The sequence below is a fragment of the Chiloscyllium punctatum genome, chromosome 38, assembly GCF_047496795.1.
Source record: "Chiloscyllium punctatum isolate Juve2018m chromosome 38, sChiPun1.3, whole genome shotgun sequence".
Taxonomy (NCBI): domain Eukaryota; kingdom Metazoa; phylum Chordata; class Chondrichthyes; order Orectolobiformes; family Hemiscylliidae; genus Chiloscyllium; species Chiloscyllium punctatum.
Window position 1 is genome coordinate 21,181,677 of NC_092776.1, and position 18,467 is coordinate 21,200,143.

The window sequence follows — 18,467 nt, forward strand, 5'->3', positions numbered from 1 at the left end:
TTATGGCCCAAAAAAATTTGGAAGTCTTGGAGAACAACATGAATAGTAAAAGGATTTAGGAGCTATTATGCAATGGGAGAAATTGGGTAAATGGAGAAGGGTTACATATCAGACATGAACTCACTGAATGGCTGGAAGGGCTGAATGGCCTAATCCCATTCTCATCTTCCTTTATTTCATTTATAATTTCTTGTAATATGTCCAGAGTGTCCATTTGGGATGTATGGATCAACTTAAAAGCAGTAATCAAGTGAGATAATTAATATACTCAGGTATTTTATTTGTTTTACTTTTTTGCCGGTTAATATTGCTTCCATATTGATAAATGTTGAAGATAGGAAAAATTCTGATTCGTATAATAAAGACCGATCCAGTTGAATTAGTTCCTTTCAGTAATAAGTGCTGGCCCAGCCAGTGATGCCCATTTCTCATGTTGAATAATAAAAATATTTAGTTATCTTGTCTCTCTGCTGCCCTCTCTGTTGGGAAGATATTTATACCTCACTCACATCTTTGCAGTCATCTTTACTCAATTGTAATGCCCTTACATCAGATTCCACCTTTGCCCTCTTGAATGGCCGGATGTATTCTATTATATATGGTCACTGCCCCTTAGGGTTACTTCACCTTAAGCTCCCCAATCAAATCTGCTTCATTATGCATTTAACCATCATTTCAATGGGCAAGTTACTGGAGGCATGTGATACACATGAACTTTCCAAAAATTGAGGAGGCTGAGAAAAAAATTGTATTCAGTAGCATATATGTAAATGGAAAATTAAACATATCAATAGATTTCCCACCTCTGATGGGTGAGTCTCCTTTTCTGACACTTCCCTCCCACTGAATAATCATGAGTAGCTCCCACTACCAGATATCTAACATATGATGTCCCATGCAATTTTCCATGCCTGCCTATACTTTTGTCCACTTCTGAGAGCTCCAACAATCCAGCCCAATTTATCTTGAAGATTACAAGAGAACTCCTCACTGTATAATGTGATCAGTGTCCTCAAGAACTGACAAGACCTGACTTGATCATCATAACGGCTGCCTGCTGCAGAGGACGTTACGCTTAGTATGATACACTGAACTTATTGTTGTTTTAATGTTATCATTGCTAATTAAGATCACATCTGAATCTTCTTTATATGAAGGCTGTATACATTTGTACAATGAGAGTACCGTTTTTCCTTAAATCAAGTTCAATGACTTTTGCTGTTTTAACTGGGTGAATGCCTGCCTAGTGTGTGATAATTATTCCATTGTATCATAGATCTAAAGAAATGTAAAGCAAATTATTTGAAGTGTATCATTTTATTTTCATTTGTGAAATAATTATTTCACAAGATTGTGAAATAATCTTTAAAGATTTGAGCAAGGCAAAATAGTTTGTAGAACATCTTCACCAACAGCCTCAGTTCCACAGAATGTGAAGCTGCAAAACAAAAGGTTACTTTTAATTGATTTTTACATTTATGAAACATTACATTCCCACATTTCATTAATGTGATTGTACCTGTACCACACAATAATGTAAATGCGCTTGCTTTCTTTTAGGGTGATACATTCATAAAGCATTTCATATCTCTTCCAAACAATAATTAAATATGTTCAGTTTTACAATGAGGAAACATTAACTGAGTAAGAGTTGAACATTTTATTTGAAAGGATTAGAAGTCCAATCAAACAACTATAGAAATGAGTGAACTGATAACATAAAAGTATGTGAAACTTTACTTCATTCCAAAACTTGTGCGATCTTGTAGATGAAATGCTTAAAACGCATTTTCTAAAACCCTTTTTATCAAAGCTTTCCAACAGTTATATACTGATCAGTTTTTTGCTGAATTTCGTATTTGCAAGACCTGAGTTCAGTTGAGTCTGGGAATCAGGTGGGTGAGGCTGAGATAGTGAGCCTGAGATAAGCACAAAATCTCCACTGGCCTGTGCAGTTTGAGGCCCAAGCAGTTTTAACAGCCGTATACCAGCGGAAATCAGCAAATGACAGGAATATCAGGGAGTGAGATGTCATCCACTGGCACTGAATGTACAAGTCAGCATCTCAAATTAAGCCATGGAATAAAAATGACTGGTTGAAACTTAATGATTTTTGACAATAAATCCAGTAAATATTTACCCTGTGATTTACTAAATAAAGATGGTACTTTTCTAAAAACGCCCCAATCTATGAGCTGTTGAGATTGTTTTTCCAGAGTTTTTGTTGATCTGTTATTGAAGTTACAGCAGATGATTAGAACAGAAATTTCAGGCTGCTGATTTGTGAGCTGGTACTAGAAAAATGTCAATAATTAATAACTTCTGATTGTTGGAATGTTTTCATTCAGTGAAGGATGGGATGTCGGAACAGGTGTTCACTGTGGAGCTTGGAGATGAACTTGGGTTTCTGGGCTTAATAATGTTCAAGTCCACAACTGAGGTGAACAATCTTCAACAAAGGCTTATCAAAGCTTCGAATAAGCTTGTGGGTAAAGTATTGTAGGAGAAAGTGAGGACTGCAGATGCTGGAGATCAGAGCTGAAAATGTGTAAAGTATTGTAGTCAAACAGTCTGGATTTATCCACAGAAACTGTAATGGAAAGATACAGAGCAGGGATGAACTGAACTGGTCCTATATCTGCAGTTTTGTAACGTTTATGAATCTCTTCTCCCTGCTCAATCTCTATGTCTAAATACACTTGTGTAACCAGGATTCACACTAGATATAAAAATAGTATGAAATATTACAACCAGTATTTGAATCATTATTTGGTCCATAATTGCATAAGTGTGCACTTACGTTTGTTGGTCATACACTCTTAATAAAGTTACCATTTCAGCACCAATTTTTGGCCCAAAAAGATTTGGTAACTTATTATTCCAGATAAATTTGACTTTTGTAATCTCCCCTATGTTATCCTCCACATCAATGTCAGCTGTGAAAGTTTTTCCAGACTCCAAAAGTGCTCTGTGAAGTTAAACATAAAAATTAGCACCTAATCATTTGTGGCATTCAAATGTTCCCCTGTGCCATAATACAGGGCAACCTCAAGTTAAACAGTGGAATCAATAATGATTGATTCTACTGGTTTTTAACAACTGAGCTGGTAAATATTTACACTGAGATTCACTAAATTAAATAGATAATTTTCTGAGGCTTGCCCAATCTATGAGCTGTTCAGATTTTCTCTACCATGCTTGTGTGATCAGAACAACTGCTGCAGAAAGTTCAGGCAAACAATTGTGGTCATTCATGAGCTGGCATCAGAAAATAAAATGACCTTGAAAGCTGATAGACTGCAGTAAAACCCAGCTGGTATACAGATGTTCCCTTCTGAATAGAAATGTGCCAACCTAACTGGGCTAGCTTATATATTCCAACTTTGTAACTGATGCTTAAGTACATTGCAATTGGCCTAACAAGTTGCACACTTTTAAAATTGCTGGAGGAGGTGGATAGGTGGCTGATGATGTTCAATGTAAAGAAGTGTGAGGTAATACATTTTGGTAAACAGAACATAGAGAGACAATATAAAACAAAGGCTTCTATTCTAAAGGACGTGCAAGAGCTGGATGAACTCAACACTTGTGCAGAAGTCAATAAAACTGGCAGGACAGGTAGAGACAGCTATTACTATAGTATACAGTATTCCAGGCTTCACAGATAGGAGCATATCAAGTGTAACATCAGGGTGGCTTTCCGAAACTTATGGAAGATACTGGCTGGACACCAACTGGTGTATTGTGAACAGTTCTGGAACAAGGAGGTAAATGAACTGGGGACAGTGCTGAAGACGTTCATGCGAACAGTTCCAGGGATAAATCAATTTGGTTATGAAGGAAGATTGGAGAAGTTACAGCTGTTTTTCTAGGAGAGCAGAAGACTAGAGGAAATTACCAGAAGCTTTCAAAATTGTGAAGTGTCTAGACAGTTGGTGGAGAAAAGCAGTTCCCATTCTAAAATGGATCATTAAACAAAAGGGCATAGATTTAAAGTGTACTACAAAAGATGCAAATGGTAAGAACAAAAAAAAATCAGATACCAAGTTGTTAGGGTCTGAAATACACTACATAGTGGTGCTGTGGAGGCAGATTCAATTGAGGAATTCAAGAGGGCATTTAATGATTATTTGAATGATAACATTGTGCAGGGTTATTGGAATGAAGCAAGATACTGGCTCCAGGTTAAAATACTCAGACAGCCAATGAAGACATGATGGGCTGATTGGTCTCCTTCAGCACCATACCATTCTGTAACTGAGTGGTTTTGAAACCATCATTCTGGATGGCTCGCTATCTACCCAGCACCATTTTGTGATGGGCAATAAATATGACCTTATCAACACAGTCTGCATCACAAGATCAAATTTTAAATCCTCACTAAATAAATGATAAAATTGGGATCTCTGTTTTATTAGACTAGTACAATGAAAAAAAAATGCGAAGGATTTTTAATCACAGAACAGTTACCTCCTGATCAGCAGCCATAAACTTACTTTGCAATTTGATATTGTTGGGTATTGACATTGGAACCGTACAAGGCAATATTGAAGAACCCTCTGATACTCCGTGTACAGGTAATTTTGACAGTAACCTGGTATCTCCAACCTGTTGCAAATGATTCATAACTTATATTGCAATCTAGTTAATAAATATACTTTGACAGCAATTTGAAAAACATTACAATTTGTAACATATATAACATACGTGCAAAGGTTGGAGCAGCACCCGTGTTTAGAAAAAATTTTGGTTCAGTAGTATCATTTCCGAGAGAGTAGGTATCAGCATAGTGACCCATTAGGGGACAGCCTTTTGGTGGACAACTGAAGCAATTTCCCTTAAGAAAGCAAACAAAACATGTAGGTATTTTAACATTAACTGTCTTCCTTCATTAAACATTTATAAACAACCCATAATGCCACAAGAGAGTTTGATTTAGAATTAACATTCCATCTAACTTCGGACAATGAGCCAATCCAACAGCTGATATCCACCTTGCATAGCAAATTAGATTAGATTAGATTACCTACAGTGTGGAAACAGGCCCTTCGGCCCAACAAGTCCACACCGACGCGCCGAAGCGCAACCCACCCATACCCCTACATTTACCCCTTACCTAACACTACGGGCAATTTAGCATGGCCAATTCACCTGACCTGCACATCTTTGGACTGTGGGAGGAAACCGGAGCACCCGGAGGAAACCCACGCAGACACGGGGAGAACGTGCAAACTCCACACAGTTAGTCACCTGAGGTGGGAATTGAACCCGGATTTCTGGCGCTGTGAGGCAGCAGTGCTAACCACTGTGCCACCGTGCTTGTGGGGCTAGTAAGTGTCAGGGGTGTCTACCTTACCATCAGACACTAAAGGACTAAAGTAATGCCTTCAATGTGCTAGAAAGGGCAGGTCAGCGCAAAACATCCTGAGAAAACTCTAGTGGCAAGAACTCTGAAACTTCAAATGTAATGTGGCTATATTGTGCCTATTTCCCTTATGTTCCACTGAAGTGATAGTAAAGCATTGGTAAATTATGTCAAGCTATTAAACAAAGAAAGTCAGCAGAATATATGAGTAGCTGATAAATAAGTACCAGTTTTAGGCAGTCAGTCATCTATTCATATATTCAGTGCAAATCATCAGTCTTTGAAAAGGTTTGTTGATATTAAAACCTATGAAAGATATAGGAAAACATGCTGTGGAACATTTCATCTAAATGCCAAAACACTGAATCAGTTCCATTTCAACATATCTTGCTTCTGATTTTAAAAAAAATTACATTAATAGCTTAACATAAGCATTGAGATGCTGAAGCTTACAGCCCTGAAAGATTATAGGACCCCTGAGTTGATTCACTGTAATTCGAGAGTTTTGTTCATTTATATGCTTCTTTTCAGTGTTAATCCCTTGTAACATGGAAGTATTGTGTTGATAAATTAATGTCCGAGCATTTAAAAGAGTCTTAAGTCATATTTGTTCAGCAGCACTAATCTTATAAAACCATTTGGGCACTTCAAGAGTGTTGTGAAGCAAAAGTAGACATTGAGCCACAAAGGTCATATTAGAGCAGGTGGCCAAAAGCTGAAGTAAAGAGATGGCTTTAAGATGTTAATCTCACAGAAGCAGACAGGAAGACAGGAGATGGAGTTGGCCATTCAACCCATGGAGCCTACTCTACCATTCAAGATAATGGCTGAACAACTACCTCAATGCCACTTTCTAATGTTACTTTCATATCCCATGATACTATTAATTTCTAGAAATCTACAAGTTTCTGTTTGATATTTGATTGAGCTTCCAAAGCCCTCTATGTTAGAGAACTCACCCTCCTACCTTTCGCCTCTGGCTTAAATGGCCTACCCCTTATTCTGAGTGTAGGTCATCTGAATCTAGTGTCACCAGCCGGCGAAAAGTCTATATCCATTCTGTTATGCCCTGCAAGAATTTGATAAAATTTTCAATAAGATAATTTCACATTTTGTGAAATTCTAGTGGCTGCAAGAGCAGGTGAGGCTCAGGATCCTGCAGGATAACGCACATTTGGCGTTCCCAAAGCCTATCCAGCATTCATAAGGTACAATTCAACAACGTGATGAAATACCCTCGACTTGCATGAATGTGTGCAGACCAAACAGCAGTACAGACTCCTTACTGTGCTGGTCAAAGCAGCCCACATGATTGGTTGAAGATCTGTTACCTTCAGAATTGACTCCTTTCACCATTGATGTACAGTGCAAGATGCACTACAGCAACTCACAGTACCTTTCAAACGTGCAACCTCAACCAATTAGAAGGATATGGGCAGCAGATGCTTAGAACACCGCCACCTACAAACTCCCCTCGAAGCCACTCACAATCCTGATTTGGAACTTTATTGCCATTTCTTCACTGTTATTGGTTCACAATACTGGAACCTCATTCCGAGCAGCACTACTAGTGTTGCTATACCCCAACCAGTGTTGTGGTTCTAGACAGCAACTCACTGCCACTCTCTCCAGAGCAATTATGGATTGACAATAAATGCTGGCTTTGTTAGCGATGTCCACAGTTACGAATGAATCAAAAAGAGAATTTTGACCCAGTTTCCTTGATCTCTCCTGCACCAATCCTGCCGTGTAAGGAATTAGGTACATATGAGCAGGACCAGGCCATTCAGCCCTGGGTCTGGTCTACCATTCTTGACCATGGCTGACCTAAACTTCTTATTCTCACACAATCCCCATATCACTTGATGTCATCAGCAATAGATATCTACCATGTCTATATTTAATTTATTTAGTTTACAGTCGAAGAGTGCGGTGGTGGAAATGCACAGCCTGTCAGGCAGCATCCGAGGAACAGAAGAGTCGATGTTTCGGGCGTAAGCCCTTCATCAGGAATGAGGCTTGCTTAACTTACACAGTTCTTTGAGGCCAGCGAATTCCAATGATTCACCATCTTCTGAGTTCTTCCTCATCTCAATCCTAAATGGCTTACGTTTTATTGTGAGATTGTGTCCCCTAATTCTTAACACCATAGCCAAAGTTTCTATGAGGTCACCTCTCATTAATCTGCTGAACCTTTGTTACCTTTTCTATGGCAAGTAATCTTTTCCCTTGATAAGGAGACCAAAACTGTACTGAATACAGCGGATGTGGTCTCACCAAGGCGCTATATAATTGCAGCAAGACATCTTTCGTTCTGTGGTCAAGTTAGTTTATAATGAAGACCAACATACTGTTTTATTATTGCACACAAATGCTAGCTTTTAGTGACTCATGAATAGTGCCACCTCCTTTGGATATCAGAGCTTCCGAACCGCTCACCATTTAAGAAACATTTTATCTTTCTGTTTTTTTAAATCAATGTGGATAACCTTATGAATATTCACATTATATTCCATCTGCCATGTTCTTCCTCATAGCTTTTTTCTGTCCTAGTTCACTTGATGCCTCCTTGCATCTTCCTCAAATTACATTCCCAACTTGTTATGTATCCTAGATGGGTCAAAAGTCAGAGAAATTTAGGGAGTGCATTCCAGAGCTCAGTGTCTAGGCAACTGAAGGCAAGGAAACCAATTCTAGAGCAATGTACAGTCAGACAGCTCGAGAGGACAGACTTGGAGAAGCACAAGTATCTTCGAGAATTATGGGATTAGAGGAGATTGCAGAGATCATAGCTCACCTCCTTAAGTCCCAAGCTCCACCAGTCCTACAGTACAGTAAAACCTTGAGGCCTCTGACTGAATGGCATCTCTCTAGGAGTGCTCTCGCTTTTCCCTGGGGTAGTGGAGATCCTGCCTCCAAATGACTGCTCTATCTTGACTTTTTAGATGAGGGTCGGGAGCACACCACTCCTGTATAACTATTGAATGATTTGAATCAGTAGATTAATCAAATGTTTTAAATAGCAATAATTGCAAAGATCCTCTTTACAGAAGTTAGTGCTGTTCTCTGGAAACAAAGAAAATTGACTGAGCCACACGTAAAGTTTGAAAAACTAAATGTGTCACTAACTCAGAAACTCTTAATTACTGTGCCATTTCAAATGTTGGAGAGATTACAAAAAGGCAACTTACTGCTGTAAAGTCATCATAACTATTACATGGAATCCCAATGAATCCATTTTTGGTTCGGATGCTCTCTGTGTAGTATTTATATGACCGCAAGTGGTTGCAAGCTGCAAAGTTCCGAGTGCCTGTAAAAGAATCAGTAAATATTTGTACAGTTTATTGTTTGAATGCAAAGCCATATTTCAGAGGCTCTCAATTATTAACTGATAGATAATTCAAAAATAATAAAGTTAGTACAAGGGAAAGATAATGTTGGAATTCTAAAGCATGTGTTGACTAAGAAATTTTTTACCTTCCCAAATGCCATTAATATCAATTATAGTTGAAACAATATTTTTATCGCATCCAGGCATTAATTCTCCACCATTTGGATAGAAGTCAAGGTGTCCAATGGGTTCAAACAATCCAAAACCTGTTAATTCAATTACAAATAGAAAGTGATAAAAATCAATTTTAGCTTTCTGTTTCTCAATGATTTTTTGTAGAAAATCTTACCAAGATAAGGAATCAATGGAGCCCCATTAGTGTGGATAATGTCAACAAACTCTGCATCCGAAATATCCAGTCGAACTTCAACAGGCGTATTCTTAAAAAAAGGTTTGGCTGGATCTAGGCCTAAAGGAGATAAAGTTAGTGAATGCAACTTTTTATATAGTATTCATTATATTTTGTTATTATTTCGATTTGGTAATATATTACATGCAGAGTACATTTGCTTTTACATATCAGTCCCCTCTAATTGTCGCACATTTATAATGACCTTCTCCAATGGTAGATTCAATTTAGTCCCAAGTGGGTATAGATCACACATCCAAACTACCCAGGTGTAGCTGTCAGTGCTTTGAAATATACAATGTTTGGATATTTTTGGGCCTAGTGTTAGTATTGAGTACTCCAGCATGTGTAATACATCAGCCATATGCTTCAACTATTCCCTGTTGCAGTAATCTTTACAGCTTTCATCTCTGAGTCAGACTGTCAATTAGTGTAACATTATGGGTAATTTTATGCTGTATACTACACAGCAAAGGAACCAAGATTGACACTTTCCAAATTTACCTCACTCAGAACCCTGACGATTGGCAGATACAATACAAGAGATTTTCACCTCACTGGTCTAGACTGACTCCCAATTCAAATTTCAGATGTGGAATGACTAAATTATAATCCAACATACCATTGAGATCTCTGTGCTTTTCAAAATGCTGTTTTACATTTTCTCAGTCCTTCACACATGCAGCCTTGGAAAATTACCTGTCTGCTCTTAGACATACATTAACAAATCAAGTGAGTGTGACTTCAGCTATTGTGCATGAACAACAGAACACTAGCTCCTGACATACCTACAATATTTTCTTTTTTCATTGTCAGAGGAACCTCTTGGGGGAAATATTTTTGTTGCAGTGAATGTTAACAGGAACTTGAAATTTGTATAAAATATTCACATTTTGCTTTTCCTCATCAGTAAGTAGTTCCTGACAACTGAAATACTTACCTGTGATTCTTCTAATCCCTGGAATGCGTCTTCCTGTTTCTCCAGCAGCATGACTGCCCAGGCTATGTCCAATAATGTGGATCTCAGAACGTGAGTGGTTAAATGTTTTCTATTTATATGTAAAAGAATATATCTTAATGTGATTGTGTGGTTCTTCCTGAATTATAATGCACTATAACTCTTTCGTAAGAATGTCTTTACCTCTAACACATCAATAAGATATGCCACCTCTGCTCCAACCACTCGAATGTTGTTGGCAGCTTGGTCATATAAGGTTCTCGATCCATGTACCCAATCAACACAAACGCAATTCACATCTTCCACTTCAAACATTGCCTTAAAAATAAGTTTAAAAATAAATATCCTTTGCTTTTAATATAATGTCTTTAATGTAGTAGAATGTCCAAAGGTGAGGTAATCAGAAATGTTTTTAAAAATGGCATTCAAAATTAAGAGGGCACTTGACCAAAGCTTAGGGAAAATATGCATGTTTAAGAAGTGTCTTAGAGTCATAGTCATAGAGAAGTACAGCACTGAAACAGACCCTTCGTCCAAATCGTCCATGCGATCAGATATCCCTATCCAATCTAGTCCCACCTGCCAGCACCTGGCCCATATCTCTCCAAACCCTTCCTATTTGCACACCTATCCAGATGCCTTTTAAATGTTGCAATCGTATTAGACTCCACCATTTCCTCTGGCAGCTCATTCCATACATGTACCACCCTCTGCATGAGAAACTTGCCCCTCAGGTCTCTTTTATATCTTTCCCCTCTCACCCTAAACCTATGCCCTCTATTCTGGACTCGCCCACCCCAGGGAAGAGACTTTGTCTATTTAACCTATCCATGCCCCTCATGATTTTATAAACCTCTCAGCCTCAGCCTCCGATGCTCCAGGGAAATCAGCCCCAGCCTGTTCAGCCTCCCCCTATAGCTCAAATCCTCCAACCCTGGCAACATCCTTGTAAATCTTTTCTGAACCCTTTCAAGCTTCACAACATCTTTCTGATAGGAAGGAGACCAGAATTGCACACAGTATTCCAACAGTGGCCTAACCAATGTCCTGTACAGCCGCAACATGACCTCGCAACTCCTGTATTCAATACTCTGACTAATAAAGGAAAGCATACTAAATGATTTCTTCACTAGTATTAAAGGAAGTGAGTTGCATAACAGGCAATGCAGGGCATAACAGAATACTACAACATGATCCTGAGTGGCTGAAGATGGATTGCCACTTGTTGAGTGAATGGGAGGAGGATTATCAAAAATGTAGGAAAGGAAAAGAGCAGGAGTTGGAAGAGGAGATTCAAGGCTGAAGGAGGTACTGAAATAGGCAACAACACCCCAATTTAACAGTATTGAAATCATTTAAAAACAAACCTAAATCAGAGATGTTCGCAGGCTGATTGCCATTGCAGGTTTGCAAGGTCAGAACCACTGCAAGTGAGACTTAGTGTGAAATGGGATACAAACAGTAGAATTTTTCATGATTTGGGCTTTGGAGAGGGTGACAGACTGGACATGATAGGATTACAGTTACCAAGATTAAAAACAAAGGCACAGATAAAATTTTTAGCTGCAGGTGGACTAGTGATGTTCCTGAGGTTATAATAATTGACTGCAATGGAGAGATCTGCTCAGTGCCTCACATAGCAGCAAATAAATTTGGATGAGGTAAGAATAATGTTCGACCAGTGATCGAACCATAGGAGGCATGGGCAATGGAAAAATCAAGGAGTGTCCATAAATATGATTAGGGATGATTATACAAAAGGAAAGATCTAGCAAGGACATGAGAGCAGTGAACTAACTAGCATTGGGTGCAAGGGGAACAGAGATGTTCATTAAAAAAAAATGTGGATGACCATCTGCTGTTGAGAGTTCAAATCAAATAAACAGCAAGGCTGTGAAGGTCTGGTTCAGCCTGAATCAAAGATGGGGGGGGGGGGATTAGATTCAAAAGTCAAGTTCAGAGTTTGTGGCAGAGCTGAAGATGACCACTTTGGTCTGCACAACATTTAACTGGAAAAAATTGCAGGCATTGCAAATGATAATGTTGGAAAAACCCCTTGACAAAACAGCGGCAATGGAGGGGCTGAGGGAGATAGTCCTGAGCATCATTATGTCCGTAGGTGAATACCATCAAGTGGAAGTGTGAGGAAAAGGATGGAGCCAGGAAATGAACTTCAGAAGTATCTGTTGGTCACAATGTTGGGGATGGATCAGGAGCCATTGCTGGAGTTGTCTGACTACAATCAGATAGGGAAGTAGCGAGGAGTGGAACTCTTATTGCTACAATTCAAAGGTGGAGCTGTGTGAAAGATAAGCATGGATCTGGGAGGAGAACACAATTACAAGGACCTTGAAGAGTGCAGGGTGAATGGCAAAAGCCCTTGGATTTTGTGAGGTGTCGCAATGAAAAGTTTGGGAGAAACCCACTCACTGTCCTGACAAAGATCTAGCAGTAATTTACTGCTGAAAGCAGCATTCATTGGTTTAAGACAAGATTTGTCCTCCTTTCTCAGGACAAGGGCTCTTCTTAGACAGCCATCACTCAATTCAATTGGTCAGCAGCTCTGTAGTAACTAGTCAGTAGTGCTATTTGGACCACAGCTAGTCTGGTCACATAGGAGTCCTGGTCAAACTAGGAACAGAGTTTAATGAAGGGTTGGGTTGTTGAAGGGAGGATTCAAAAGGTCAGTGGAAAGTTTTTAAGTGGGTGGGGTGTTGGATATTGAGGTGGGTGGATGTGGATCCCATAAAGCAGGCAATCCCTACCATGCCTGACACCAGCCCACAAATCTAAACACTGCTGGGCTTCAAATCTGACAAGCTTCCCCTTAGGAGAAAGTGAGGACTGCAGATGCTGGAGATCAGAGCTTAAAAATGTGTTGCTGGAAAAGGGCAGCAGGTCAGGCAGCATCCAAGGAGAAGGAGAATTGACGTTTCGGGCATTAGCCTTATGCCCGAAACGTCGATTCCCCTTCTCCTTGGATGCTGCCTGACCTGCTGCCCTTTTCCAGCAACACATTTTTAAGCTTCCCCTTACCCAAGGTAAAATACCAGTGCATAAAACAAGGTCCTTAGTAGTCATTAATTGTGTACATACGGGTCTCAATAGCCCCAATGGTTGGGTAGGCCTCCAACCTCTCATTAAAAAATAAAAGGGTTGGTCGGGAATGTAGAATTGAGACAGAATCAGATTAACAATGATTTTATGGAGTGGCAGAGCAGGCTTGAGGGACTAAATGGAATTTTCCTGCTTCTAATTCACATGTACATAGAATACTATATTTGCATTTCAGATGGGTCAGTGGTGGGCAGGTAGAAGACTAGAAAGCTATTCACTGCATCTTACGTGGTTCTCCCAGGATCCAGATCAGCCCTCAAAACCAGCCTAAAATCCAGCTCAAGATTCGGGATTGTAAGGTCAATGGGTTTAATAGTGGAGGTAGAGCAGTTTGAAAGGAAGGTGGGGTTTATACAGTGACCACTGGTGTAGAGAACAGAAAACAAAATGGGAAGGTAAGCAACTAAGTAAGAATGGGATCAGGGAGCATAAGGCAAATCTCAGTGGCAGAACACGTCTGGGAAAATCCCTTGATAAAACAGCAGCAGTGGAAGGGCTGAGGGAGATAGTCTGGACATCATCATGAAAAGAAAAAAAATGAGAAACAAAAATGGGTCCAAAGCTGGGGAAGGCAGAACCTGTGGGAAGTAAGGAGTATTTGATGGTCAAGTGAGAGGGAGGAGCAGCTGCTAGGCTCCTAAATACTCCGAAACAGAAAAGTCCATGAGTTCCTGAAATTTGCTTGGAGAGTGGGGAAGGATGCTGCAGAGGTGTGTTTAAAGAGAAATGTGGCAATAATGAGTAGAATCCATTTTATCTTTGCTTTTTTCTCTCTTTATCTTTTGAGAGTGCATGGTTTTGGTAGAGGATAGAAAACCCTGATAATCTTAATGCAGTCCAACCTCATTTGGTGAAAACGGTCAAATTGCTTTTATGTCAGAAACATTCAGGAGTCCTGAACCTAAGCAGCAAAACTGGAGCCCTTTTTTGGAAAAGAAAACAGGATTTTGGTAGGAACGTAGGCATAAAGGTGGGAGTTGAGTTGAGTGGTTTGACAGCTCTAAACATGTTGAGAAAGATTGGGACCATAGGTTCGGCAGTTGTCAGTTTGATAATGCAGCTATATGGCATTTAGAGGGGGATATGGATTGAAAAGGGTAGAGAGGTGTAGGTCACCAGTGATCAAGATCCTGAGAACAAAGAGGCCATATAAAATGCTATGATTGAGAGATCTATCAGGAAAATGGGGGAGGATACTTATATGAAAGGAGACACTTAGGAAGAATGGGAAAGCAGGAGAAAGTGAGGACTGCAGATGCTGGAGATCAGAGCTTAAAAATGTGTTGCTGGAAAAGCGCAGCAGGTCAGGCAGCATCAAAGGAGAAGGAGAATCGACGTTTCGGGCATAAGCCCTTCTTCTTCCTGACCTGCTGCGCTTTTCCAGCAACACATTTTTAAGAATCGGAAAGCAGTACATTAAAAGGAGTGAAGCAAAAGGAGAGCTGAGAGAGAGGTTCAAGTTATTCAGAATGAAAAGTTACTCAGTGCAAAGGCTGAAGAAGGAATGGACTGAGGATATCTCAGTGAGAAATGAAGATGGTGTCTGAAGCTGTGTTTAATGACAATGTTTTTAAAGGCTAGGCAGGAAGATTGGCTAAGGGGAGATTACCAAAAGCAGATAAAGCATTGAAGAGTGAGGATCACACATATTTACATAAGAAGTGGATTTATCTTCATTTTTGCTAACATTTTAAGTTGACATTAACATAAATACAATTTGTTTTCATATTTGTTCCAGCCAATACCTTGCACATGTCAGAGAGCCACGATTCTTCTCCTTTGTCTATATACCCATGAATTATGAAACAGGTTTTTTTGGTCCTGTCAAAATTAGAATTTTCGATCGTTGAAGGATTAATTCCAGTAATTTCCTGTACAGAAAGTAACTCTGTAAATAACACTAATTGCTATTTCAAATAACATTATTAAAGCAGATATAGTATCTTAGTAGAAAATCTAACATTACAGATCTCATTTTCTTAATGTATATGTTTTGTTGATGCATGATAGTATTACCGTACTCTTGCCTCATGTTCTTCTATTATTTAATATTTACATGGCACATAATTAGAGTAATATTCACTGCAGCAGACAGACTGTTCCATGTGAAATTTATATGTTGCAAAACAATGCTTAGTGTAATAAAAATTGTGCAGAATATACATTGGAGGGTCCGCTCAAACAAATGCTTCCTTGTAAAATGTCACTGTCATTTTAATTACTGATTAAAGATATGACATTCCATGATTGATTTCTGAATGACAATTTACATGTTGGATCATTGCTAGTTCACTAATTTGTCTGCCTGTACAATTTGCATCTAGATATTAGATTTGGCAATGTGGAATCTCCCTTGCTTCTGATTCAGGTGTTTCAGCATTTCAGTCCCACTATAGGATTTAAGCAATCAACATAATGGTGGACAAGGTCAGAAGTCACACCACACCAGGTTATAGTCCAACATGTTTACTTGAAATCACAAGTGTTTGGAGCTTTGCTCCTTCATCAGGTGAAATGAGCCTGATGAAGAAGCAGTGCTCTGAAGGCTTGCGATTTCAAATAAACCTGTTGGGCTATAACCTGGTGTCATGTGACTTCTGATCTTGTCCACCCCAGTCCAACACCAGTAACTCCACAATATAAAGGTGATATAAGGTCTTCTACAACAAGAAAAATGATTTAGAATAAAACTACCACAACAAAATTATGTAGACACTGTTAGGATTACTGAGCAGGCAAAAGCTATGTTTTTTAAAAAATAATTTTTTGATGTTTTTCAACATTCTTTTCTATCATCTGAAGTTTTGATTCCTTGGGGTTTAATATCTGGATTTTATACACATACGGTAAAAGTAAAATCACCCTAAGTCTCTTAGAATAGGTCAACTGGTGATGGTTTAACCTGAAGATCACAATACTTCAGGCAAAGGGAGAAGTTGAGGAGGGAGTCTTTGTGGTTACCTGTGCCAGTCTAGGAATTGTATCCATGTTGTTGACAACACTCTGCATTGCAAACCTGCCATCCAGCCAACTGAACTAACCAACCCTTTGAAAATTAATTCAAACTAAGCAGCACTCAAAAGGTGTTAACAACAGCCTGTACTGTTTATTCAGTATTCACAAAAACTGTGAAAAGTAACAGTATCCAACTGTATAATAATGGAGTTCATAAAGGTGTCAAAACATATCCATGATTTCTTAGACAATGGTTTCAAGATTTCTATTTGCAAGTATGTGTCAGTTTATTTTCCTTTCCAGTTTTATTCCTTTCTTTCAGAATCAGTCAAACTGTAACACTGTCCAGAAAAACTCAGGAGGAATAAATAAAAAGTCAACCAAAGTACTTTGTTTATATTCAATCCAAACCACGCTGTGAAAAGCATCATGGGGCCCCACCATTCTCATCACTGCAATGTTCTAATAAGCAACAGTATCGTGTGGTTCAACAGAATCTACAGGTCACTCTGGTATAATGCACGTTTCATCAACGTGAATTGGCTCTAATGTGATTGATGAATTGTGGACACGGTTTGGATAATGCAAACTTTCTACTGAACTGCTACAGTGACTTCCTTTCAACCATCTTCTATAGCATGATTTCTGTAGTGGTTCTCCATTGTGCAATTTTCTAAAGGGTGAGGTTGCAGAGGAACACAACTGTTGTGTTATTGCAGAACAAGCTGTAATTATTTATCTTCTCAACACTGTAACCTGTCAATTCCTGTTACTTACACTACAATATTTATCTTTCAATTTTATTTTGATGCTGTTATGCTTTTTCTTTATTGTTCCGTTTTCTACTTTTTGCCTCAAAATTGGTGTATTTGTTTGTTTTCTTTCCTTTCTCGTTATCTTTAAATGCACTAATATTTTCTGCTCTTCACGATGTGTCATGGGGTTTCCAACTGAGCTGCTTTTATTTTTGGTTTTGAGCTCACTCAGTTTCTCTCATTCACAAGTTTCGCAGTGTCTGTTTTCATTGTGGGTGGGAATGGAGATTATTTGTAGAAGCAGATTAACAACTGTCTCTTTTGTGTGGTAGGTAGAGGAAACTTCGCTCAATATATTTCTGTCTGTTTACTTCATTACCTTCTGTTATCTTTGTTCTTAAAGTGTCATCTAGTTATGATTTTTCCCTTCTCAGTCTGGTTATCCCTCTTTGTTATTCACTTTCTTTCCTTACTCCAGTTATTTATTGTATGTGTGCCTTTTTATTCATAACAGTTCTCCTCACTTCTTGGTCAGCTCCTAGTTACTGTACAATTCTTAGATTAAATGGGAATAGCTCTGACACACTGCACTGATCCAAGTTCAGCCTATTCTATCACTGTACATTCTGGTACCTCTGATCTGATGTTGGGATGATTTTACTTTCCTCTCTTGGTTGCAGATTAATGGTGGGTTGAATTTTACTGGGGAGTACACTGCTTGTCCCTCGGAAGTAAAGTTGATCAGTTTTAAAAGTGACTGTGCTGCAGCGATAATATTCTGTGGATGCATCAACAGGCTAAGGGTTGGACTGGGGCTCCTCAAAAGGAATGAAATCCTATCTTTGAGAGCTGATAGCCAATCAGTTTATCTGGTTCTGAGCTTTATGGGCATGAAAGGCTGGGCTACATTTGGAAAACAAGATTCAAAGCTTAGGTAAGAAGCACAAAGGCTGGCATCATCTTGGAAGGGATGCCCTCGAACACCCTTCCTTTCTACTTTTTATGTAGAAAATTGGGCGAAAATTATGGCTGTCCCCCCCTCATCTGCCTTCCATTGCCTCAGGAGTGGAGGCAGATAAACGACTTTGACTAGGTAATGATTAGCCACTTACAGCTTTAACAGTTCAAAGGGTAAGCAAGCTACCTTACCCACCTCTATGGGGACTCATTTGGGAGTGGGCAGGATGGCAGTGGGTGGGTAAGTGGTGGCAGGAAGTTAGTGGGGGAGCAAGGCAGTGGGTAGAAAGGTGGTGGGCATGTCATCTAACAGGTTTAAATGACCATCCCCCTTCAGAGCTGTTAATTCCAACCAAGTATTTTACTTGTGTTTTGATACTGAATGTGTTTAAGACATATTTTGATCTTTTTTTTCTATTCTTCTTATTCACTTGCAATGAATTTTCTACCCACACTAACTATCTTCACATTCTTTAGCTCTTTTTATGTCTTTGTCTTATTTCAGTCATCAATTTTCCATCAATCATTCTTCATGGCATTGGATCAAAGAGTTTCCTGTGGTAGCTATGTTGCTTGATTCTTTCCCCTTCTCCATTGCTCATGCTGAAATTTGCTTTACC

The 18,467-nt window shown here is 39.1% G+C and overlaps 1 protein-coding gene across 2 annotated transcripts in view; it reads right to left on the bottom strand.

The window, feature by feature from the left end:
* Nucleotides 1–1,306: 1,306 nt before the first annotated feature.
* LOC140463435 (pancreatic lipase-related protein 2-like) overlaps nucleotides 1,307–18,467 on the bottom strand; it is a 49,673-nt gene continuing 32,512 nt past the window's right edge. For both annotated transcript variants that reach the window (XM_072557353.1, XM_072557352.1), the window contains exons 4-13: nucleotides 14,926–15,051; nucleotides 10,247–10,381; nucleotides 10,046–10,154; nucleotides 9,046–9,165; nucleotides 8,843–8,962; nucleotides 8,557–8,675; nucleotides 4,708–4,837; nucleotides 4,497–4,608; nucleotides 2,801–2,968; nucleotides 1,307–1,438 (exon numbers count right to left, since the gene is read on the bottom strand). In XM_072557353.1, coding sequence (XP_072413454.1) covers nucleotides 1,366–1,438; nucleotides 2,801–2,968; nucleotides 4,497–4,608; nucleotides 4,708–4,837; nucleotides 8,557–8,675; nucleotides 8,843–8,962; nucleotides 9,046–9,165; nucleotides 10,046–10,154; nucleotides 10,247–10,381; nucleotides 14,926–15,051 — 1,212 coding nt within the window. In that variant the 3' untranslated portion in view covers nucleotides 1,307–1,365. The remainder of the gene's footprint in view (nucleotides 1,439–2,800; nucleotides 2,969–4,496; nucleotides 4,609–4,707; nucleotides 4,838–8,556; nucleotides 8,676–8,842; nucleotides 8,963–9,045; nucleotides 9,166–10,045; nucleotides 10,155–10,246; nucleotides 10,382–14,925; nucleotides 15,052–18,467) is intronic.